The sequence below is a fragment of the Labeo rohita genome, chromosome 14, assembly GCF_022985175.1.
Source record: "Labeo rohita strain BAU-BD-2019 chromosome 14, IGBB_LRoh.1.0, whole genome shotgun sequence".
Lineage (NCBI taxonomy): Eukaryota > Metazoa > Chordata > Actinopteri > Cypriniformes > Cyprinidae > Labeo > Labeo rohita.
In genome coordinates this window covers 8,532,718-8,560,119 of record NC_066882.1, presented here as the reverse complement: position 1 = coordinate 8,560,119, position 27,402 = coordinate 8,532,718, and the positions used below count along the sequence as shown (strand labels likewise).

General features: G+C 34.8%; 1 protein-coding gene across 7 annotated transcripts in view; it reads left to right on the top strand.

Annotated features, from left to right (window-relative positions):
- The window catches only part of fgf13a (fibroblast growth factor 13a), a 147,845-nt gene that overhangs the window by 106,754 nt on the left and 13,689 nt on the right, over window positions 1–27,402 (top strand). For all 7 annotated transcript variants that reach the window (XM_051127364.1, XM_051127363.1, XM_051127368.1 and 4 more), the window contains 2 exons: window positions 522–632; window positions 10,007–10,110. In XM_051127364.1, coding sequence (XP_050983321.1) covers window positions 522–632; window positions 10,007–10,110 — 215 coding nt within the window. The remainder of the gene's footprint in view (window positions 1–521; window positions 633–10,006; window positions 10,111–27,402) is intronic.

Here is a 27,402-nt window from a genome sequence, read left to right as displayed (position 1 = left end):
CCACACATTTTTTTTAATCTCCTATGATAAATGAAAGTTAATCAGTGTTAATAGCATGATCCACCAACTCACTAAGCCTTATTAAATACAGATCTGCTGATGCAATCTGCTATTTTGCACAGGAGAGCTGTCCTGTATAGAAGTGCTTCTTAGTTCCAGTCATGCATATCAGACCCAAGTAAGGTGATATGGCTCTCTGCATCTACATATTTACATAAATTCTCATAATAGCCAGCAGACTGCAGTTTCTTTGCAAATTGCAGCTCTCACTGATATTCTATGTGGTGGCTCTGGTGACTATACCCATGTGTAGAGATTTTATTTATTTATTATTTTTTTGTCCCTGTTCTTCTGTCAGTGTGGTCTGATATCTTGTTTGTAATGCAAGCTCAAATCTGTAGACCATGGAAAGCTCTTGCTAAGCCACGAGCTTTATAGCACCAACACTTTCACTATGGCAATGCCTGTTTAACCCTGTCTTTTTCTCTCGTTCTCTCTCTCTACCTTCTGTCTCTTTGCAGAGCCCCAGCTGAAGGGGATCGTAACAAAGCTGTACAGTCGACAGGGCTTTCATTTGCAGCTCCAAGCAGATGGAACCATCGACGGCACTAAAGAGGAGGACAGTGGTTTCAGTAAGTCAGCTGGCGTCTTTTAGAATTTGTTCTCAAATTTTCACCTGTCAAGACATGTCCTGAGGTTCAAAGTTGGAAATAAGGAAGTGCTAGAATAGTAGACTGATACAGTAGCCCCCAAAAGCGCACTTTGATGAATGAATGTTACATGCGTTATATAACAAAATGTCAAGTGGTTCAACTTTTCAAACAGGTTTTTTAGGCTTCAAATGGAACAGCAATAAATATATGGTTTAAACTTTAGACTTCATACTTTCCTTAAAAGCTTCCTCAAGACCAGTTGGTAAAAAAGTAATTGCAAAAATGCCTCCGAAAAGTACTGTAAGGTTAGTTCTAGTCTTGCATCATTTGTTTGCAGATGCCTTGGTTTGATATGTTGCATCAAATGCAATGACATCCAGACATTTTTAAGTGCAACTTAAGTGTCCAAATGCTTTTTCAGGGACACTGTGTGTCTGCTCATATTTCAGTGACAGCTGCTGCTGTTATTGTTTCCTGGGCAGCTGCTCCTTCAGACTGCATTTCTGTCTCATACCGACACTTATAGACAGCTTCAGCTTTTCTTGTCACTTTTTAATACCTTTACAGTTCTGGGATTGGTCACAAGAGTCAAGAAACTTAGTTCTGTATTATCCTGAAATGGAAAATGTAGCAGAAGTGGTCGCTGGCTGTTAGAAAACAATTCTTCAGAGAGCACATTCAAGTCCAAGTACAAGAGAAACATTTTTAGGCAGATGTCCATAGTGCCTGCAAAACAACTTTTTTTTGTCCCTTACGACCAAAGATTATTTAGTGTCATTTGAAGTCATCTGACTAGGCACCTGCAAGTGTGAATTATTTATTCCGTAGGCAAGTGCGGCGTCACCCAGTCAGTGCTTGAGCTATGCTGCGTATATGGAGCCGGCTGGCTGGTTGGCAGGGCTCTAATTTAATATGTGCTATATCTCACTGACGCTAAGTGTCTGTGGCATTCTAGGCCCTGTAAATTAGCTTGACTCTATTCAATTAGTCATTGGGTGAAGATGACGCTCATATCGAGCAAATGAGTTTGTGGTGAACGGAGTCATTTGGCACTGTGATCACTCGAGTCTCCAAATCCTCGCATCCATCAAGCTCATCTAAATTAACATAAATTTGTATCTAGCGCACATAAACAATGTTTAACATGAAGAGCCGTGCTAATTGAAATAACACCCCCTACTTGAATTTAAATAGCGGTTGTTTGACTTGAGCGTTCTTGTTGAATCTGCGCCACTGGTGCGGCTGGCCGGTCCGCTTGTTTATTTTCTTGTTTGTGTTCTTCTCCTGCGTGATTGACTGAGGTAGAATGAGTTATATAGGGGTGAGATTGCATAATAGCTGACCTGCTTTTCCCACCACACTCCCTTATTTTGTGGAGAGAATGAAAAGCTGTTGCTGGAGCGGAGAAGTGGGAAAACAGGGAGCTTCTATCTCTCATGCTACAAAAATAGAATTGTTAGGAGCTTGGTGCCCTTGTCTCCATAGCGACGGCAGTGCAGTCCTCTTGGCTCTCCTCTTGGTGTGTGTGTGTTTGATAGGGATGAGGGTCTGCTCCAATCCTCTCTTTACTCTTTAGATGTGCATCTCTTACCTTAACTGATGCTCATTGCGCTTCTGATTGTGAGCTGAGCATGTTAAGGTTAAAATATTACATAATGTTTTGCTTATATCCCATAAATATGACATTAGTGCCAGTTTTTAAGTGTTTTTTGCCCTGAAGTCAAGCTCTCAAAGATTGTAGGCTTGACAGGAAAATTCAGGCAAAAACACACTAAAATCTATAAATGATTATGTTTTATTGTTTATGTCCATCTATGTTAGAATGACAGACAAAATGAGAAGGTCCCATTCCTATTTGATAATGATAGAATCACATAGATTTTATTAGATGAAATGAAATTGGGCAGATCAAGGAGGTCGAGAAGCAGACATTTAATGATAAAGGCCTTATTGAAAATCAGCCTTTCCATCTCAAGTCTGACTGTGATGAGCTCTTGGAGGAACAAGACAAAAGCTCATTCTGGGTAGTAAATGTCAGGTATGGCTGCTCTATTGGATTATGTCTCTTTGTGCAGAGTTTTAGAGCTTAATTCAATTCCTAATCAATGTGTCTTGGCAGGAGGCCTTTCTCTCCGTCAACATTAGGTTTTATCTCTGTTAACCCGTCTTGTGTCTGAAGAGTGGGCTGATGTGTTTTTCAGTCAGTCAGTCACAGTCATATTCTAATCAGTTTGATTTAGCTCCAGATATAATAAACTAAAATGTTAGCATCTGAATAAAATGTTGGAATGTTTGTCTAAATAAGCAATGAAAGTTTACCTAGTTTTACTGTACAGAGGTTTATCCAGGCATCCATAAGAACTACCAGAATTGAAACATCCAAGATCCTTTAGTAATATTTAAAGGGAATGATAATACTGCCATTGTTTACCCACCCTCATGTCGTTCCAAAACCATAAGACGTTTTTCATCGTTGAGAGACAAAAAAAGGTGTTTGTAATGAAACTTGACAGCTTAAGCATGACAAACTCAGCTATACTTGCTTTATGTACACAAAAATGCAAAAAACAAACAAACATCAAACAAGCACATTTGAGCTTTTATTCACATAAAACATACATCTCATACACAGAGCACATCAAAAATGTGACCCTGGACCACAAAACCAGTCTTAAATAGCACGGGTTTATCTGTAGCAATAGCCAAAAATACATTGTATGGGTCAAAATTATAGATTTTTTTTATCTTTTAAGTAAAGATCATGTTCCATGAAGATATTTTGTAAATTTCCTACCATAAATATATCAAAACATAATTTTTGATTAGTAATATGCATTGCTAAGGACTACATTTTGACAACTTTAAAGGCGATTTTCTCCTTTTACCAGATTTTATGAGGTTTATGTTTGTGCACTGATATTTCTGTATTAATAAGTCTAAATTAAATCTGTTCTTTAAAGCTGTTGTGATTAAACTGCTCATTTCATATGGATTGCATTGCTTTATAAACTTCTTGAAGCATAAATTTTTTGGTTTTATTTTTGGGTGAACTAACCCTTTAGAAATACATAAATAGATTACATAATATTTTAATATTTTACATAATTACATAATATTTAAATTTGTTGATCAGTGTGTTAAATTTTGATTTAAAATTTGTTCTGTTTGTCACAGAGCTTTCATATAACTGTAGAAGAAAAAGTACTATGAAACTTAAGAAAAAAAAGTTATGTGGACTACAGTGTTAATTTTGACAGCAAAATTTTGATTTACAGTAGTCAACATTTGAAGTGGATGGAACTCTTTGTATAGGTTTGATATTAAGGTTTTATCATGATAGACACAGATTTAACTGCTGTGACACGCAACATGCCTTTATATTAAAATTAAATCAAATCACTTCTCATAAAGAAACAATAACATGGTTTTCTTTTCAATGAAATGTCAATGGTTATATAAGCTAATTATGCATTCTTTATAAAAACTTGTTTAGATCATTCTTCATTTCAAGCAGACACATTTATTTATATAAATTTAGATTAATCTTTATTAGGGCTACTTAAGTGATTCAGTCAAGAGCAGTAAGTGAGTGTCTATCTTTCTTTTGTTGCTTGATTAACATCAGTGCCACAGAAAACTACTAAATTAGGCTGCTGTCCCTTTAAAACCAAATGCACAGATGCAGTGTACTGGTACACGTCCGGTATTCTCCCAACTGTTTATGTTCACTTGAGACGTAACCAAATTGTAATTGTTGATTAATTGTGCAGTGTAGAGAGCTTCGTTGATTATAATAGAACTTTGTGAAATCGAGATGAACTAAGATGAGTGACAGCTTTTAGGTTTTTAAGGGAGTTTCTAAATAAGATATTGATTTAATACAACGGTTAAATAAACAAGAAGTTAATATCAAGTGACTTACATTGAGTATAATGCCATTGCCTGATTTTGCTCTATTTCGTCGTCAAAAATAATAGAAACAAGTCACAACTGGAGCGCAGCGCATCTTAATTCAAACACAGTGCATTTTTAAACAAATCTAGTGAGTCAATGATTCAATTTCCCATTCATAAAGACAGTCACTTGCTTTATTCATGAATGAATCAGTCATTCAAATGAATCAAATGAATTAATGATTCAATAATTAAATCAGCGACTTGTCGCCAACTACTGGCAGTTTTAGTTTCAGTTTATAGTGTCTTTTCAGTTATTTAAATCATTTAATATTTCTGTGTTTAAAATTGCATATTTAAAACATTAATCTCAATGGCACTCATGCCACCTCTGACCCTCATTAAACATATTAAACTTATTCTACTTGTTCTTATTCTGTTGTTTTAATAAGAAATTTAAAAAAAGCTTATAAATATATATGTATATATTTTTAAAATCTGACATAAAAGATGGAATACTTGTAATAAAGTTAGAAAAATGCCATTACAAAGGTAAAAACAAAATTCCCATGTAAATCACTGTAAGGAGTAAAATATCACCTCGTAATGGAAAGGCAAATTTTTGATCAGATTTTCTGATTATTGATTAGAAGGTGCTCCTGAAATTATGACTGTGCTCCTAAGTTTTTTAAGTGCTCCTAAAAAGAAAAGTAATTGTAGAGCCCTGAAATGTAAGCTAGCTTATGTGTCACCAGATAGAGGCTATGATACAGTTCAAATGTACGCATCTAACCTCCTAACCATGCAGCAGATTCGTTCTGAATGAATCGCTTCCCAAATATTTGATGACAAAAATGTCAGTCGATTTTTGTCATAGATTTTGTCATTCAAAACGAGTTTTTGTTTTATCAACTCGTTATTATTGGTGGAAAAAATGCCATTGATTAAAATTATGACATCGGACTACTTGTGTGACATTTTATAGTGTTTTGTGTCCTTTTTAAAGCTAGAAATCTGTAGTCCCCATTATTTGTTGTTGTATTTAATTGCATAGCTTTTTACAGAGGAGGGAAAATGAAGGTTTTTTTTTTTTTTTTTTTTTTTTTTTTTTTTTTGAAGTAAAGTTTTGATGAAGTAAATAATGACAGTTTTCATTTTTGGCTGAACTAATCCTTTATATGTTATACTAAGTGAACAGAAAGTCTTCTTACCCATGTTTTTCAGTGATTGGTGCTGAAGGGTAGACTCTTTACTGAATTCTGATGCCTGTTATATTGGGCTTTTTGTAGAGATGATTATCATGCCCTCTTGATCTTCCAAGATCTCTGTGCTCAGGTGCTCTATTAGGTGTGAGTAATTGAGTCTCCTCTCCACAACCCCCAGCGACCAAGCTCTGGTAATCCCTCTGAAATGAGGTCCGCTCATCATCACTGCTCATGTGTGTGAATGAAGATATGAAAAACATATTATCATCTTATCATGCAAATATAATCAATAGCTCATTAAAGCATCTGCTAAAAACTCTTCATGTGAGTCAGTGGCCGTAGACCACATAGCAGGAAGAGAACAGATCTCTACAGGTGGACCTGGCTGGTGTCAGAGGGGTTCAGAGGGGAGAGGAAGGGCCTTGATGTTGGATTAGACAGGATGGAGATCACTCCGGACTGCTGTGTAAAATAGCAACATGGCCATCGATTGAGCTCTGCTGGAAATAAGAAATATTAATCAAGAGCTCTCATGTTTATGATGAAAGGCAGAAGAGGTTTCTGTTTATGTTCTCTCTGGAGAGTGAGGAAGGAAGGCCGTAGATTGAGTTAAAGGGATAGTTCACCCAAATTTGCTCACCCAGATTATTTGAAAGGAGATGAGAACGTGTAATATTTTCATTTTAAAGGGATAGTTTACCTAAAAATAAAAGCTGTCTTCAGTCACCATTTCGCTCCAAACTCATAAGACTTAAGTTCAACTTTAAGCATGCATGTTTGAGATTTCCATTTACTATATTTGTCCCTGGACCACAAAACCAGTCATTATGGTCAATTTTGTAAAATATTTATATTTGTACATCATCTGAAAGCTGAATAAATAACCATTGATGTATGGTTTGATGTAAGGATAGGATAATATTTGGCCAAGATACAACTATGGAATGCCAAAAAAAAAAAAATCTAAATATTGAGAAAATCACCTTTAAAGCTGTCCAAATGAAGATCTTCAATGCATATTTGCAAATCAAATATGCAATGCATATTACTAATCAAAAATTAAGTTTTTATATATTTATGGTAGTAAATTATTTATAAATTATTAATTAATAATTATTATATATTATTCATTATAAATTACAAAATATCTTCATGGAACATGATCTTTACTTAATATCCTATTGATCTTTGGTGTAAAAGAAAAATCAATCATTTTGACCCATGCAATGAATTTTTGGCTATTGCTACATATATATCCGTGCAACATTAGACTGTTTTTGTGGTCCAGGGTCACAGATTTGATGTGCTCTGTGTATGAGATGTATGTTTTATGTGAATAAAAGCTCAGTTCAAAATATTAAGTGATCATACCTCTTTATAAGACATTATGAACTTTTTAAAGTGTCAAAGTTTTGGTGGAATGGACTTTCAAAGGAGGGACAGATATTTATCATGTTTTATTAAACAAACAAACAAAAAAAACTTAATTTGTATTTTGAAGTTAGGATTTAGTAAGGATTTTTTATTTTTTTTATTTTATTTTTTATATATATTTTTGGTGAACTAACCTTTAAAAAATTATAGATGTGATTAATATTAAAATGTTTAATTGATCAGTCTGTTGAATTTTGACACATTTTGGTCAGTTCATAACAAAGCTGTTGTATATCTTTAGAATAAAAGTGTATGAGTGTGAGTTAAAGATGAAAAATGTTCATATTTGGGGTAAATAACCCTTTAAGAGACAAAGGAGGGATAATATTTTAGATCATGTGATTATATATTCCTAAAACACAGAATATTGTACTTTGATATCTTGTATGATTGTCACATGAAGGCAGTATAAATTTGCTAATCTAGATCAGTGAGCATTGTTCTCTGTTAACACACTCTTAAAAAGAAAGCACCCTTTTACTTTACAGCAAGTTTGTTTCCTCCTTGTTGTTTTTTTTTTTTTTTTTTTAATCAAGCTAGGTTGCATAACCAGTGAAATGGCTCACACTTTTATTTTTTCTTCTTTCAAAAAGCTTGTGCTGTTTTTCTTCCCAAGCTTATGTTCCTCAGATACTGTCGGTGTCAGGGGTGGCTGGCTGGCTGCTTCACTCTTCCCACTGGCAGAAAGAGGCTGTGTGGATGGGAGAGATTGTCAGCTTTGTGGCTTACGTGGTGACAGGGGGGACAAAGGTGTGAGGACAGTTGGCACAGCCAGTGGTACCAGGAAGACAGAGCCCCGCACAGCTCACTAACTCCGCTCAACAGAGAGAGAATGTGTGAAAGAGACGGAGGGAAAAGTGTGAAACAGACAGAGAGAGAGAAAGAGAGCGCGTGTGAAAGGGAAAAAGAGGAGCTATGTTAAAGAGGCGGCAGTTCAGAGAAAACGTAACGCACAAGAATCAGGGAGGGAGATGAAATGCTGCCACGTGTAGGTAAGAATAAGTCAGGTTAAAATGCACTGGATCTAACTGTAATGCACTTGGAAATAGATCAGGGTTAAAAATGCAGTAAAATGTAACTGCATGTAAAATGAAACCATTTACATTTAAAATGCCTATTATAATTTTCAATTATCATTTTTTAATTTTCAGTTGTCATTTTAATTTTATTTTAAGTTTTAGTAACATTATGTGCTGTTGTTATTGTTTTTTATATATACACTGCCATTCGAAACTATATCTTCATATCTTCACTGAAATATTATTGCAATTTAAAATAACAGTATTCCTGTTTTAATATACTCAGTGATGCAATTTGAACTGAATTTTCATCAGCCATTAAGCTAATTATTAATGTTGGAAACAGCTGTGGTGCTTAATTTTTATTATTATTATTATTATTTTTTTAACTGTGATTCTTTTTCAGGATTCTTTGATGAATAAAAATTTTACAGAACAGCATTTATTCAAATGAGAAATTGTTACTATCACTTTTTATCAATTTAACACATCCTTGCTGAATAAAAGTATTAATTTCTTTCAAAGTGTAAAAGTGTATATTGTTACAAAAGATTTCAGTTTTAAATAAATGTTCTTTTTACATTTTATTCATCATAGAATCCTAAAAAATATAACAGGTTCAAAAAAAATATTAATATGCAAAATATTAGTTGTTTCCAACATTGGTAATAAATCAACATATTAAAATGATTTCTGAAGGATCCTGTGGTGCTGATTAATGATGCTGAAAATTCAGCTTTACATCACAGAAATAAACTATTTTAACTTGCAGTGATATTTCACAGTATTAGTTTTTTTCTGTATTTTTAATCAAATAAACAGACTTAATGAACAGAAAAGACTTCTTACTGACCTCTTACTTTTGAGTCTCTCCCTCTCTCTCTCTCTCTCTATATATATATAATTGGCCTTTTTTCATTTCAGTTTAAGTTATTTATTTAGTTATTTTAGTACTAGAATATTTAATACTACAGCTTATTTTCAGTTAGTTTCCATTTCTTAACATTTCTATACTGTTGTGTATGTTTTTTTTTTGTATTTGATTTCAGCTTGATTTCAGTTAACCAAATAAATATTTCTTTTAGTTAACAGTAGCAACACTGTAATGTTAAATGTAATATTTTAAAATTTTCTACTAAAAATGTTTCAGAATCTTATAGGTAAAAAAAAAAGATTTTTTCTTATATAATCAAGGCTGTGTGGTTGAGGAAAATTAAAACTTTACTTCATGTAGTTGGGTAAACTTCAATTGAAGTTTTTACAGTCCGTACAGTTGTCACACTAATAGATGAAGACCATCAGATGGATGCTAGCCAATTTTTTGTGTGTTCTGAGTGGTTGCTAGGCGTTTGCTAAGATGTTCTGGCTGACGTTTTTTGTGAATTATTCTACAGAGTTGCTGAAGTATTTTCAGGGAGTTTGTACTGGAGTGTAAGTGATCTTTGCTGATTCTGGCGAGTCTGACGCTGTGTTGATGAAGTGTATGTGAGTGGACAGAATGTCAGCACGGCTGACATGATGCTGATGAGAAACGTAAGCGTGCACATCTGCATTCTCAGACTCATGCTGCTTGCATTTTTGCATTATGCCTGTCACTGGATGACACTTTATTAGTTTCAGGAAGCTGTGCAAAAGTTTGCCTTGTATGTGAACACTTCACATAAACTCAGCCCATGTAGTTATAACATAAAACCTCCAGGTTTGCTTCATTCTCACTCCCTCTAACATCACACATATATTTATTAGCTTATGCAATAAATGTTTGCAAATATAATTTTGACTTTTCTTTGTTTTCTATACAGCCATGTTCAACCTCATCCCGGTGGGCTTGCGAGTGGTGGCTATCCAGGGAGTTCAGACCAAACTGTACCTGGCCATGAACAGTGAAGGCTACCTGTATACATCAGTAAGTAACTGCAGTTTTCTTATGTAGACGTTTGTTTATGTGTACTATACTTAACTCCTTCGGCTGTTTAAATCAAGAGGGGAAAGTCACACCAAACTACTGCTCCCAAACCAACACCTGAGCTCTAGTCATTAACACTCAACTCCACTGGCATGCACACTTCTCATCTCCTGCCAAACCTTGACATCAGACACTCTGGATAAACAGGCCACCATGTGACCCAAGATCAAATGGTCAAATAGCATTTAAGATATGTTCTCGCTCGCGAGCCCCTTAATGCGCCAAAAAAGCTGTCACTCCCAAGAGTGTGGCGTGGAGTTTCACAGATTTATCTATTTAAACAGATGAAGCCTCCGCTGTGTGCTAGTCTCGCACCCTCTCTCCATATGGCATGCTGTCAGAAAATGAGTTAAGTTACAGCTGTGACAAATATCTCAAGATGTTTTTATAACCTCGGCTCCACACTCGTAGTTTAGATTATGCGCAGCCCCGCACACTAAGTGGCGTGATTACGGGGTGGATGGCTTAGAGATGGTTGTTTACTGGCTGCAGTTGGGCTGAACTTTGGCCTCCTCACCCCCTCACAGTCCTGACCTTCCTCCTGCCTGTACCAGACGAAATGTCGGTGCTCTGGCATTCGTCTTGGTTACTATGGTGACGCAGGCAAGGCAGTATGTGGGTTGTGCAAATGTACACCAGTCCCAATCATTTTGTTCAGCTTCAGCGAAAGATAGATGAGACTCTCAGCTTTCATAAACACAGGTGAAATCATCCTTAATTAGCAAAATACATATGGAAACTGTTTGTAATTGCTCTTAATGTTTAAGAGTACACGGAAAATACTATGAATCAATGCGAATCAATGCGTTCAGTTGTGAGGATGATTTGGTTGTTGACTGTTGCTGTAATAATTGCCTTAATTGAAACATCCTTGTTGGCCAGAAGATGTTTTAGTTCCTTGCAGAGAGGTTTTTCTCTGAAATAGCAGGATGGGTGAGTTTTCCAGATTTATGAATTGAGTAACATGCCTTTCATTGCAACAATGACTAATATCGAAATGATGAAACATTTAGAAACTTGTGAAAATATGCTGAACAGGCAGCCTACATCCCAACATTGATTGACTGCATGAAGACATGAATAATGCAGCAACCTACCTGCCAAACTTCTGCTGCAAGACAAATGTCAGAATTTCACTATGTGGTTGGCATTACTGGAGCTCGTGTTGTCTGACAGGAGAGAGTGGGCGCAAACTAATACACAGTCTCAACAATAGCAACACGGCACACATACTTTCACTCAACCTCAATTTTGAGGCTGACAGAAATCCTTCAGTAGTGGAGTGATTGGACACTAAGTTATCGAGAATGATCATTGAGGAAACTTATCAAAACACAGAAAGCAGACGTTGCTTGAGAAAGATGGCCTGGTCCAGGCCAATTGACTTCTAATGACCAACTAGACAACATGTACTTATTTCTCTAGATGTTACGTAGACATATACAGTACTAATAAAAGTTTGGGGTCAGGAACACACCGATGGTGCGAGGACCCTATTGGAATTGCTCAGTTTCTTCTCCAAAATCAGTTGCATTTTTGAGGGCCTAAACATGCTTGAAAACTTATGAACTTTGCACAAGCCCCAAAAGTTTTGAACATTTATATCTGATATGGGTTTCAGAAGTGGGTGTGTCAAAATGGCTCAATAGCGCCACCTATAAAACAAAGTGCCCCTCAAACTACATTTCATGTACATGTACGAAATTTGGTAGGTACATGTAACACACCAATACCTACAAAATAGTCCCGCGGTATGAAGTCCGAAACCCAACATTGAATTTACTCTGCAAGTTTTGTGCCGTTTTTGCCATTTTCAAGGGTTGTATTTAAACAAACTCTTCTTAGAGATTTAAACAGACCAACACCTAATTTGGTCAGTGTAATCTAAAGCCCTTTGTGATGATAAATGGCAAAGATCTTAGAGGGCGTGTCCACAGCGGCCTGACAAATTTCGATGTTTCACCATGAAAGAGGAAGTTGTTATACAATGTCCGAAAATTCATACAATGCACCAGAAAGATGCATTTTGAAGAGTCCTGTTCTGAACACATGCCCATGCCCATATTCAGTTATAGTCATAGCGCCACCTATTGGCAACAGGAAGTGGCATGTTTTATTCTCTAACAAACTCTAAAATGACTTGTTTTACACTAACTTAAACATGCAATGTCCAGTCTGCACCAGATTGGGCAGGATCAGGAAAGGTCCACGAGCCAGGACTCAAACTGTATTTTTATAGAGTATTATTCTAATTTAAATGAACTGTTTTCTATTTTAATATATTTTAAAATGCAGTTTATTAATGTGATGGCAAAGCTGAATTTTCAATAGCCATTAACCTAGTCTTCAGTGTCGCATGATCAGAAATCATTCTAATGAAACATTTCTTATTATTTTTCATGTTGAAAACAGTTGTGCTGTTAATATTTGTGTGGAAACGATGCATTTTTCAGGATAGAAACAGCAATCCTTTGTAACAGTGTAAATGTCTTTACTGTCAGTTTTGATCATTTGAATGCGTCTTTGCAAAAATAAATGTATTAATTTTGTTGAGGGGGAAAAAAAACGTACTGACCCAAAACTTTCGAACAGTAGTGTATATTGAAAGTAAATGATGATATTATTAATAATATTAATATTAATAAAAATATATAAACCTCACTAATATTGACCTGCATTACTTGTGTCATTTTTTTTTTTTTTTTTTTTTTTTTTTTTTTTTTTTTATATGACTAATTAAAAATAACACATTTTACCATAAAAATAGCTTTTTTCTCTCAGGAGAGAGATTTTTTTCCCTACTACATCTGTCTATCTATTTTTAAATATGTTACATAAACACCCTCTTAAAGGGATAGTTCACATAAAAATAACATTTCTGTTATCAGTTACTTACCCTCAAGTCGTTCCAAACCTGTAAGACCTTCATTCATCTTCAGAACACAAATTAAGATATTTTAAGATATTATATCCGAGAGCTTTCTGACCCTGTATAGACAGCAATGCAACTACCACGAAGATGAATGAAGGTCTTACGGGCTTGTAACTTGAGGATGAGTAATTAATGACAGAATTTTCATTATTGAGTCTCTTTAAGAAACATTTCAGGTGAATCTCAAACCTCCAAATTTCGCAGCACTTTCTTAAGAGTCAGTGAAGCAACCCACTAACTAGTTCATCTGTATTTTTGCACATACCTAGTCCAGAAGCATTGTTCTTCCAGCAGCTTGCTCATCCATGCTGCAAACCTGTTGCCATCTAATCTGTCCTGTGTAATGCTGTTTTCAGGACGCTTTGGGCTGAACTCGCTCACAGCAGGCGAGCGAAAAACAAACAAGGCAGCAGACAAGAGACTCTCACATGAAGTTTGACAAAAGCATGTAATCTGTTCATAACGTTAGGTGTGATACAGCTGTAGCATATCCAGCTGGAGCCTTTAGGGACGATAGGGAAGCAACGGGATCTAAACACTCACACGTACATCTAGCGCACACCCCAACCACAAGCGCACTGTAACTCACGGCGGATCTCTGTTCCCGCTCAGTGACTTTAATGATGTGTGCCTCAGTGTCTGTAATGAAAACATATGTGCCGGAGTGCTCATTAAATTAAAGCTCTGTTCTCAACAACAGTATCGTTGTGATGCCGTGTGGCATCCTGGTCGATGGCAGGACAGAGGCTATATTTAACGTCTCTGTGAGTGACAGCACAGCAAGGTTCTGTACGTGTTAATATTTTATTCCGACTGTAACCGTTAGTCTGGAGAGTGTTAATACACATAGGTCTTTGAACATTCGTCATCATTTGCTCCCTGTATTCATTTCCATTTTAAAAGCTTTTCCTGCAGTTGCATTCCATTGTGAATCATGTAATTGTTCAATATCGGATGTCCAATTTTGGTTTAATAATATGCACATGAGAGGCGATTTTTGGGTGAATGAAAGCTGAATGTGCTGATGTTTTTGAGTATACTATAGCTCTGAAGTAATCCAGTGCTTACACAGTGGTGGAGAGCTTTCAGCTGGCATAAGTGCATGGTGATTATGGGTTAAGGATACTGAGTGTGTGGCATTACGGTATTCTAAACACTATTATAAGGTCTTTTAATGATTTAGTATGTTGTAATTCTGAAGTCCGTCTGTGTTTTTGTAATGTGTGTGTGTGTGTGTATGTATGAGCTTCTGGGGTTTCTGATCCCCTCACATTGGCTCTTTATGCTGCTGCTAAGGAGCCACACGCTGCATGAGCCACACAGCCAGCCAATCACACACGAGTGATGTTGGGAAATCCCCAATCAATGGAGAGTAGGTAGTGAGTGACGTATGAGAGATGGGTAGCAGCTCTTGTGCTGCTGTGAGGGTTTATACCTGTTTCTGTTTGTAGTTTTATATAGTGTTTCATTTTATCTCCTCTGTGTTTTTCAGTATTTTGCCTAGTTATTTTAACACTACCTTCAAACATTTGGGGTCAGTGTGGTTTGTATAATTCTTTTTTTTTTTTTTTTTAAGAAATTATTTATTTTATTTAGCAAGGATGCATTAAACTGATCAAAAGTGACACTAAAGACATTTAAGATATTGCAGAAGATTTATATTTTAAATAAATGCTGTTCTTTTGAACTAGTCATCAAAAATTCCTGAAAAAAGCATCACAGTTTCCACATTAAGCAGCACAGCTGTTTTCAACATGATACTACTTGAGCACAAAATAAGCATATTAGAATTGTTTTTTGATCAAATAAATGCAGCCTTGGTGAAGACAATTCTTTCTTTTTTTTTTTTTTAATTAGTGACCCCAAACTTTTAAACTATATACTGTGTATTTCAGTATTTATTTATTTTTTTTAGATAGTAGGGGAAATTTAATATATGTGATTCTAGATGACAAAACCAGTCATAAACCAGTCAATTTTGTGCAATTATAATTTTACATCATCATTCCACTGATGTATGGTTTGCTAGGGTAGGACAATATTTGGCTGAGATACAACTTTTTCAAAATTTGAAATCTGAGGGTGCAAAAAAATCTAATTATTAAGAAAACCACCTTTAAAGTTGTCCAAATGAAGTTCTTAGTAATGCATATTACTACTCAGAAATTAAGTTTTGATATATTTACGGTAGGAAATTTACAAAATATCTTCATGGAACATGATCTTTACTTAATATCCTATTGATTTTTGGCATAAAAGAAAAATCGATTATTTCGACCCATACAATGTATTTTTGGCTATTACTACAAATATATCCGTGCTACTTATGACTGTTTTTTGTGGTCCAGGGACACATATAATTAGTTTTTATATTTATTGGTTTGCTCTGTAATTTGCATTTACCTATTTGCAGTAAAGTAGAATCAAAATTTGGTAACTCTTTACTATAAGGTGTCTTTTTAAACATTAATGTATTACCTAACATGAACAAACACTGAACAACACATTTATTACACTATTTATTAGTCTTTGTTAATGTTAGTTAATAAAAAAAAACAGTCATTCATTGCTTGTTCATGTTAGTTCACAGTGCATTAACTAATGTTAACAAACTTTATTTTAATAATGCACTAGTAAATGCTGAAATTAACATTAAGATTAGTAAACGCTGGTAAGTATTGTTCATTCTTAGTTCATGTTAACTAGTGTAGTTAACTAATGCTAACTAATGAACCTTAGTGTAAAGTGTTACCCAAAATTTTATGCACGTAAACTAAAAAAAAAAAATAAAAATAAAAAAAAAAGAGGATGAATATTTTCTATTATAATTTTAGAAATACAAATAGTTTTAATTTATACGAACAAGGCAATAAATGGATTGAATCTATTCGTTAAAACTTAACATTTGGGCTTTTGGATAAAAGTAAATTAAATTGTCTAGTGTATCTCTGTGCCCCACGAGAAATAAAAAAACAACCAATTAGTTGCACACACACACATCCATAGTTATTACTTGTGAAGCTAAAATGCTTTGAAAATGGCCACAATTACTGTGTTATTAATATAGCAAGTATGACCAAATTATAAATAATTCAATGTCAAAGCAGTATCCTACAATTCAGCACTTTTACTACAACACATTCAATCAGCAGTACAGAATTAAGTCAGACTGACTCACCAGTGCAGTTCACTTTAAATAAAATTTGAACAATAACCATTTTTTTTTTAAAAAAACATTTCAGTGATTTTCCTCTTTTGAGATCTGGCAGTTCATGAATGAATTTATTTTCACTTGAAAGCATAGCGAGGGCGTTTAACCTTTGCATGTTGTTGTAAAGTTTTAATTCTTTCCAGTGTTTCTCTCATATGGAGCTCTCTAACCAGGTTTACATGCATAAGAATATTACAACTTGAATATTTATCACCTCAGTGAGCACAAAGAAAACCCTAGAAACTGCATAGCAACATGCTTTAAAAAACCCACTTTGTGCTTGTGATCAGAAGGTAGAAAAGAATATATAGAAAGAGAATGCATGCATGAGTCTTTATGTCTGGGAGCAAATGTATTCATCCATCAGTGTGACAGTAAGTGGGAGAGAGGAAATCAATTAAACATATGTTCTGTTCTCGGCACACATTCTCTTTACATTTAATAAGCCGACCCTCGTGATGCAATGCTGTTGCTGTTTGATCAGTGAACACATCAAATGTTAAAACAAACATGCAAATATAAATGCTTTAATCACAGCATATTACAAATTAACAGTTGATTAGATGACAGTCAGTGCAAACTGGCGACGTGCAGGCTGTCCTGTGAGCTGCTCTGCAGGTGCATTTGAAGTCGAAAATCAGTTTAGTGTTGGGTTATTAAGAGCAGGCAGGGACAGGCACATCAATATTAGAAGCCCATGGACTACAGAGAGAGCACAGACACCAGAGCCTTCTGTAGTGGCCATAAGCGACACTCTGCAAGGGGACAATTCAGACCTTATAAAACACTTTCTAAATAGAGTGCACGTTGAGGCCCCATGCCTTTTTTTTAAAACGTTAAGACACAAATCTGGGGCGTTTCCTTTCTCCTCAAAATATTGGATGAGAAAAAATAGCACAAAAAATAAAACTATGCCAGTATTTCAAAATATAACATTAGTATCAATCACTCGTTTTTCTAAAGAAATGTTGTCAAAAAGTGACACCGGCAGGGAAAGTTACAGCGGGAGTCTACATCTCTCTCGCCTCCCCTGAGCCCATTAAGTTTTAACAGACCCCCTGAAGCATGCTGTGGGTTTGGTGGGAGGTAATTGAGAATTAATGGGGGAAAGTCACGTGAGAGGAGGCAATGCCTCTTTTGCAAAATGATTGGTTATAACTGGTTACGTTCAGCTGTGATTGGTTCGTTCTCGAATCAGTCATGAACAATATAATGGCTTTAATGGGAAGACTAATTTACAGTGAACAACTTAGATATAACCATTCTGTTAAAATGAAAACAGGATATGTGGGAGTTTTTAGTGAGTAATCAGCTTGTTAAAATTTAAAATAAATCTCTGTGTCTGTGACCAATATCTACCAAGCTTTGATGGTTGATGATCCGAAAAATGTGTTAAAAGTTAACTTTAAAAAAGAAAAGCTGAACATAAGTTCACAAATATAATATATAGTTTAAATTGTTACTGCCTTGAGTTATTATTTTGGAATAAATTAAAAATGCTTAAAAACACTAACTTGACAGGATTCATTTTTGACTTTAACCTTTAAAGACCTAGAACATTTTCGGGGCACCTGACACGTCTGCACTTTTCTTTGCTTTTCAGACCTATTCTAGGAGTCAGCATCAAGTGCTATAAATCATTGTAAACAGGAGAACTTGAAGTTTCAGTTTAGCTAATTTAAAGTCCCAATTTTCCTTTTGTCTTCTCTAAGAATGAATGAATTTCCAAAATGTTAAGAAAATCGCAAGCAGCAGTTGGATGTTTTTTACCGTGTACTCAAACAGAAATTCCTGAAAGTTGGATTTTTTTTTTTCTTTAGAAAGTTGTATTTGGGTGTTTCACACTTCCAAATAAAATTTTGTCTACATGTAACATTCCCCAATCAAGTTATAGCTATTTATTACAATATCGTTATAGGCACTTTTCAGTGAAAAACTGTAGTTTACTGACAATATGTGTTTAAAAATGTTTAGGTAGTAAAGTGAATAGAAACAGTGTTACACAATAAAACACAGTGTAAAAAAAAAAGTGAGTTTTTGAGTGGGAAATATAATTTTCAATCAGAGTATAAACAACAAACAGTGCAAGTAGTGAAAATAATTGCACAAATGGTCTTTTATGACAAATATACAAACAATGCAATTGATTCACAAACTACACACAAAATGAGAGAAAATTATACAGAGTGCAACAGAAAAAAAATAGTGCAAATGATCTTATATAAACTATATAAGAATAATTTACATTATATAACAGCCAATTGGATTGATCCACTGGCTGTATTTTGTGTTTTCCTGGGACAGCGCACAGCCATGTAAAAACATAAATTCCATTGCTTTATCCGATATGTACTGCTGTTTCATCCTTGTTTTTGGTTTGCTTTTGTCAAAATGCGCTGTTGTGTGTTTTTATGTGCTTTTTCAGAGACTGCTGTCATGCAAATGTGTTATTTCGTTTTTTTTTAATGCACGCACAACGCATTTTACTCTCACTTTGAGTTTGTTCAAATTTCCAAAGAAACATGCTAATTGGTGGTTCAGAAGTCCAAAACCTATGTTTATTGGTTGAATAGATGACAGTTTGAAACAATCTGGGCATGGGGGTGGGACTAAGCATCAACAATTATTCCTGTTTGGCTCAGAGGAACGAAATGCATCGGTTTCTTCTGACGAATCAATGCGATCAAATGTGATGACTTAATCATGTTCACTACGGAGCCTCTGAATATCCAAATAACAAAAAAATAAGGAAAAAAAGCAGTGAATCTCAGCTTTGCTGTACTTTTTAAGCATTCAGATTGGATTCAAAAGTTATTAAATATTTAAGATCAATAGTTATTTTTAGCCACAGGCAGCTGTCTCTGTCTTTGAGGGTTAATAAATAGAGTTTTGATTACATTGTTAATTATAGCAATAAGTCCCAAGAAGCCGTGGTTTACAGTGAACTTATAACAGCTAAGGGACGTTGTGAGGCTTCGCGCCGTGCCTAAAACCTTCTTAGCTGTTATAAATTCACTGTAAACCATGGCTTCATGGGGCTTATTGCTGTTATAAAATGGTTATTTCATACACATACAAAGGTTTCACAAAATAAAAAAAAGGCCAAATAATGTGTAATGATATTAATACAAACATTATTCTTCTGCCAAACAATGTAGTTTGTCAGAAACGGTTGTGGTTGCAACAAATTGTTTGCCGAGCAACACACAGACATAAACAAAGGTGTATTAACAGCTTCAAACACGGCTCAACCAATCAGAATCAAGGACTGGAACTATCCATTTTAGAATTTTACATATAAAATGGAATTGTCTGTCTTTCTCTTTGACTGAGACATGATGAATTTACATTTGATTAAAATTTTTTTTTACCATTTTTACCTCTTTCACCATTGCACACCACTTATTTGCAGTGGATTGTGAAATATATTACGCTCGTCTGAAACAACTTTAGCATTGATGTCATTCAGCCATTGGGAATGTCTTTTATGACTTAGATATTTGACTTTTTAGTCACTGTTCTGGAAAACTCTCATTCAGTCTGGCATCATTCTGGTATATAGCACCCACAGTCCAATCAAATGCTGATAAATCAAGTCCTGTCCTACATTATTTTCTTATTCAGTATCCTATTTCACTTTAAAATGTCACATTACAGAAGTAAAATAGGTTCTGAACAGCAGTTCACATTGGCTTGACAAGAAGCTGAAAAAGGAAAACCGTCGTCCTGTGGTATTCTTCTCAGTAAGTTAGTGCCGTCAGCAGTGCAACTCGCTTGTTTGAGACATCTTGAGCTTCGATGATAATTCAATTATTCAGATGGGTGGTTGAGGCAGAGGGAAGAAAGAGGTACAGGTGGAGAGACCTGGTTACCAGGCATCCGTACAGCAACAGCAGGAAGGAACAGCCTCTGACTGAAATAGATTCTGTCAGCTTCCCTATTCAGTTCTTTTCCATAAATGGGATTGGAGTTGGAAGAGGGAGAGCGGGAAAGTAATGAGAAAGAGTGAGAGAGGGACTGGGGGGAGGTACACTGCACAAAAGCGGAAAAAGAAAGAATCTTGGAGAAAAATGCATGGTGGATGAAGAGAAAGTAAATAAGGTTAGTGGTTGAAAAAGATATTGAAAGACAGAAGGGAAGATCTGATAGAGGATGGATCAAGAGAGAGAAAAGCAATAAGGGGAAAATAGGAGGGAAAGGAAAATATCGAGCTGAGCGAATGGCAGAAGATAGAGCACTTAGACACATATGAAGACCAAGGAAAAACACTATCCATTTCTAGCGCACACACAAACATCTCCTCGTGCTTTTTGCGTCTGGGAGGGGGAAGCCCTTTGGGAGAAGGGAGGGAGGGGGAATGCGGGATTTCCCCTGTCAGAGGAAAAGATATTAGATACGAATCAGTGAGCTGACAACAGCATGACTGCAGCTCCTGATATAATTACACTTGGAGATAGAATCAGCTCGAACACAAAGCACTACAACACCTCAATATCTGCTGTCTTTTACTCAGCTGTTAAGATGGTTGATTAGTCATGTGGTTAGGGACAGTGCCGAGGAACAGTCGGAGCCCAGGTCAAGTCACTTGCCGAAATTAATGCTCGCCAACGTCTAGTGCAAATAAAAAATGGCTGTGGATTGTTGGTCGGTTTGTTATGAACTACAGTATAAACACACAATTTAAATGGAATTTAAATGAATTTAGTAATTCACCAAAATAAATGTATTACCAAAAACTCTGAAATCAAGGATTTATGTGGTTTCACTGAAAACTGAAACAGGGATAAGGGTGTTGTGTTCACAGCTGATGAACGTCGTAGTAGAGTAGGGCCTCATGATTTCAGAAATGTGGAAAACACAGGCGAAATCCAGTCATAAACATGTAATTTACAGTATAACATGGAATGTCTATTGAATGTATAGCATGGATACATGAACATGATCTCTAGAGCATTTTACTGTGTTTTTTTTTTTCATTTTTCATGCAAACAGACCCCTAAAGGTCTTCACAGCAAGGTGTCAAAATAAAAGTTTGGTTTAACTTGAAGAAACCGTGACAGAAATATTACTAGATGTAATGATAGTACTACTACTACTAATAAAATTAAAATTAATATTTACCAGAAAAATTAATTACCAGAAATTATTATGCAGAAAAAAGTTATAAAATCAGTTCATTAGAGATGCTTTTGAGTATTCATATTTAATTCAACCATTAAATGGAATTGAGAAAAGTAATGGAAAACAGAATTAGGTTAAAAAAAAAAAAAAAAATTCAAAAATAAAACATTTTATAGGGTCCTAAAGGAGAAGTCCACTTCCAGAACAACAATTTACAAATAATTTACTCACCCCCTTGTCATCTAAGATGTTCATGTCTTTCTGTCTTCAGTCGTGAAGAAATTATGGTTTTTGAGGAAAACATTTAAAGATTTTTCTCCATGTAATGGACTTCATTGGTGTCCCGATTTTTAACTTCCAAAATGTAGTTTAAATGCAGCTTCAAAGGGCTCTAAAACAATCCCAGCCGAGAAAGAAGGGTCTTATCTAGCAAAACATTTTTTTTCGAAAAATAAAAATTTGTATACTCTCTAAGCACAACAGCTCGTGTAGCACAGGCTCTGGGATGCACGTCCACGACACTACGAATCACGTCTAAGTTCACTGTCTGTGTACTCTGACTCAAAAAGGTAGAGTTTGGCAAAAAACTCCATCTCATTTTCTCCTACACCTTCAGAATTGACATCGTTGTACCTTTTTGTTTGTGAACATCGTTTGACTTACTTGCACTTCCTTAGTCTTTGCACGTTCGCTTTGTAAACACTGAGTCTGTGGTTCCGCCTACGTTCCGCGTGACCTTTCGATGTGATTCAATAGTACGTAGTGTCGTGGACGTGCATCCCAGAGCCTGTGCTACATGAACTTTTGTGCTTAAAAAGTAAACACATTTTTTAATTTTTCGAACAGATGACTCGCTAGATAAGACCCTTCTTCCTCGGCTGGGATCATTTACAGCCCTTTGAAGCTGCATTTAAACTACGCTTTGGAAGTTCAAAATCGGGGAACCAATGAAGTCCATTACATGGAGAAAAATCCTGAAATGCTTTCCTCAAAAACCATAATTTCTTCACGACTGAAGACAGAAAGACATGAACATTCTGGATGATAAGGAGGTGAGTAAATTTTTTGTAAATTGTTGTTCTGAAAATGGAATTCTCCTTTAAAAATGTAGTTTTTGATAAACTTTTAATAAATAGCTGTTTAATATTGTAAGTTTCATGATTTCAATTCATTAGACATGCTTTTTGGTGAATAAAATATAAATTAACCATTAAAACAGATCCTAGAAAAATTAAATTGGAATAAAACAGAAAAACAGAAAAAAAGCAATTTGGGAAAAAATAAAACAGATTTCATAGAGTCCTGGTAGAGTTCTTTGGCAGTGAGCCTCTCGAATGGCCATCCAAAATTATTTCCATTTATTTATTTATTTGGCCATTTTGGTAGAATATTTTCTTTTGCCCAAATTTTCAGTGCATCACTAAATGGAAGTGTTTTTCTCATGCGGTAACAGATAGATGGAATATTCATTCTGTTAAGCCACCGAAGCAACAATAAATAAACACGAGGATACTGTAGAGCTAAATGAGAGATTAATGTCTCTCGCCCCATCACAGTGCACATTATCTCACTTTTCTTTGTTTCACAACTCATTCCCAGCGCTGCTGCAAGTATATGTGCGGTAATTCGATAAAACTGCCTCCTTCCTCTGTTCTCCACAAGACATCAGCGGGTTCCCAAAAATATCTGCTGTGTTTCTATGTATATAGCTGTTCTCCAGCGCTTTTAAATGATACCACTGCTTGCTGCAATTTTCATCAGTGATGGTGATAAAATGGCATGGACAATTAGGAAAATGTGTTTGCCGTTTCTGCACAGTGCACCTCTCATCTAACACACTCCATCTGGAAACCGTTTTACAGTATGTGGTGATGCCTCTGAGATTTAACAGCTCTTCTCCTTCTCCGTGTGCACGGAAGTACAAGAACATTTGTATTGCGCATGATATTGTGGTACTAAGCCAGTAATGTTAATCTTTCTTATGTCCATTTAGAGTAAGGATACTGTAGCACACTGTTTACACCCACATCACATATGTTTGGACCAAGTATGCTACAATTGCAGGCAAAATAAAGGCTTTGTCTCTGGAATCGAACTCCACCTTGGTTATTAAATCAGTGCTGTTATGCACTTGTGGTAATGCATTGTGCCTCTTTATTGGTGCTGAATGGCCCTAGTCTCAAGGTTCTGACAAACCATAGGAAATAATTGATTTATTTTAAAAAGCAGAGGAGAAAGATTGTGTTGAATTTTCACATTAGTGGATGAATATGATTCATGACTCTTTAAGGCAGTTGTGTCAGTTAATTGTTCTAGGACCAGTCCTGTAAAGCAGCGGTCATCTATTAGTGAACCACAGTCCAGATGGGAGCCTAAGATTGGTTTCACCCGGAACACAAATCATTTTTCATATATTAGCATAATTATAAACAGTGTTTTATTTATTATAAATGGACTGTATCTGAGCTGGCATAAAAGGTGCAGTAAGAGATATTATTAACACATGAAATTAGACACATTTTTATTGGAAATGAGAGAATATTAATGAATGAATGAATGAATGAATGAATGAATGAATAATTAATTAATTAATATAAATATATTTTTATTTTTTTGCACAGACTTTTGGCTTGTTGGACTTATTTATTCATGTATTTTTATTATTATCATCATTATTACTATTTTATTTTTTATTTTTTTGCAATTGTAAAATGTGTAATACAGATATACAGTTGTAGTCAACAGTTTACATACACCTTGCAGAATATGCAAAATGTTAATTATTTTACCAAAATAAAAGGGAACATACAAAATGCATGTTATTTTTTTGTACTGACCTGAGTAAGATATCTCTCATGAAAGACGTTTACATATAGTCCACAAGATAAAATAATAGTTACATTTATAAAAAAAAAAAAAAAAGAGGCCCTGTTCAAAAGTTTACATACGCTTTATTCTTAATAATGTGTTGTTTTTGTTTAGTGATAGTTGTTCATGAGTCCCATGTTTGTCCTGGACAGTTAAACTGCCGCTGTTCTTCAGAAAAATCCTTCAGGTCCCACAAATTCTTTGTTTTTTGTTTTTTCAGCCGTTTTGTATACTTGAACCCTTTCCAACAACAACTGTATGATTTTGAGATTCATCTTTTCACACTGAGGACAATTGAGGGACTCATATGCAACTATTACAGAAGGTTCAAATGCACAGTGATGCTCCAGAAGGAAAAATGATGCATTAAGAGCCAGGGGTGAAAACTTTTGAACAGAATGAAGATGTGTAAATTTTTCTTATTTTGCCAAACTCTTTTTTTTCCCATTTAGTACTGCCTTTCAGAAGCAACAGAAGATACTTACATGTTTCCCAGAAGACAAAATAAGTAAAAATTTTCTCTGATCTTCAAATTCTAAAAGTTTTCACCCCCCGGCTTAAAGCATTGTGTTCAGTTCAGTTTGTGTCTGTAAAATTATTTTATTATTATTATTAAATACTTTTTTTCAGCAAATATACATTAAATTGATCAAAAGTGATAGTAAAGACATTTATAATTTTATACATGATTATTAAATTATTATTTAAATTATTAATAAACATTCTGTTGATCAGAGAATCCTGAAATAAAAATATTAAAAATGAAAATGATTTAAAAATGATATAAAAAATGATTTCTGAACGATCATGCGACACTGAAGACAGGAGTAATGCTGCTGAAAAATCAGCTTTGCATCACAGGAATAAATGACATTTTAAATATATTAAAATAGAAATTTTTAAATTGTAGTAATATTTCAAAATATTATTTTTACATGCTTCTTTAATCAGTTTAATGCAGCCTTAGCAGGTATAATCTTACAGACAGCAATTCCTCAGTTCTGTACAAGCAGTAGTCTTGAATATTTTGTCTTTGTTGGGTTTTGACATTTAAGTTCAAATTGCATATTTAATTTCATAACCATATAACATATTGACTATTTTAGGAGCTTTATTTGTTCAAGCCTTTGCTGGGAAGGACATTTAGCGAGGCATTTAGAAGCATTATGTTTTTGTGTTTTATGGATTTGGTGGTTAGCATGTGCCATTTACGATCATCCCTGTTTCCTGCCCTTGTCCTCTCAACATTTCACTCTTTTGTTTTTGTTTATGTTATTATAATAATTATGATGAATTATACCTGATAAGATGGGTGCAATCCAGTCATTAGTGATAGCCACTCTACATAATGCTATTGTGCTCCATTTGGTTGTAATTATTATGACCTTCAGAACAGAATTATTAACAGAATAGCTGTATATGAGGCACAAAACAGCAGTAATTTATTTAAATTGAGAGATACAGGGAGTGTTTCTTCTGTTTGGAAGCATAGATGGATGAGTCTCAGCCTGACTGAACCCAACAGAGTGTCTTTGCCACACTACTCATAGCTGACCAAAGGTACGCCTAACGTATTTAGGTGATGTTTATCTCAGGCGAAGTATCGATCCCTGATCTGTCTCTGTGTGTCTGCTCGAAGGATCTCACACGTAATCAAACTTTCTCATCAGTCTGACCGCAGCCCCTCAAGTGCAAATCCTTTTAACGTCCACACTTCCCAACCACTTTCTGTATCGAGGATGTTTACGGGATGTAGCTCAGCGCTGAGCCGACAGCCTGTCCCAGAGGAGGTGCGATGTCACGGCTGGTCTGTGACATCAGGAGTGTTCCTGTCAGCGTGTGTGGGAGCTCAGTGTCTGTGTGAGTCACCCGGAGCAGAAGGACGACTCGAGTCTGTACGCTCAACATCGGAACGCTCCTGTTGGCACCAGGCCGGCTGGGAAACAGAGCGTCCTGTGATGAGAGTGAGAGTTGAGGACCTTTATGGACATGATGAAGGGACATTCCCACCATTGCTGCTACAGTAGCTGTATAGCTGTTTTTGTTACAAATTCCCTTTGAGGTCATGCTGAGCAGCAAACTACCTAATATTTGCTAAGTACTTCTTGTTTTTGTTTTTTTGTTTTTTTAAAGAAATTAATACTTTTAATCAGCAAGGATGTATTAGGTTGATCTAAAAGGACAATAGAGACTTTTAATGTTAAATAATAAAAGATTTCTTTTTCAAATTAATGCAGATGCACTGAATATAAGGTTTGATCAACCATCAAAGAATCTTGAAAATTCATCACCGTTTCCACAAAAACATATTAAGCTGTTTTCAACATTGATGATAATTAAATGTTTCTTGAACAGCAAATCAGCATATTAGAATGATTTCTGAGTAATAATGTGAATTAATGGAAAATTCATAATAAAATATGTTTAAAATATTTTAAAATATCACCTTTTTTGCTGCTTTGGTGAGCATAAGAGACTTTTTTTTCTGAAAACATAAAAAAAAAAAAAAATCTTAGTGACGCCAACCTTTTTTTCTTTTTACATTTAAAAAATATCTATGTAAGGCTGGATCAGTAAGATTTTTTATGTTTTTTTTTTTTTTAAAGAAGTCTCTCATGCTCATCAAAGCAAAAATATAGAAAAAAGTATTATTATGAAATATTTTTGCAATTTGAAATATTTTTTTTTATTTTAATATACTTTAAAATATAATTTATTTCTGTGATGCAAAGCTGAATTTTCATCAACCATTATTCCAGTCTTCAGTGTCACACGATTCTTCATAAATCATTCTAATATGCTAATTTATTATCAATGTAGAAAACATTTGTGCTGCTTAATATTTTTTTGGAACCTGCATTACTTTTTTTTCAGGATTCTTTGATGAATAAAAATGTAAAAAAAAAAAAAAAGAAAAAGAAAACAAACATAAATAAATAAATAAAATAAATATTAAAATCAAATACAATAAAAGCATTTATTCAAAATATACATTTTTCTAACAAAAGTCTTTACTATCAATTTTTTTTATTAATTTAACACATCCTAGCTGAATAATAGTACTAATTTCTTTTAAACAAAAAATGAAAGAAAAAATTGA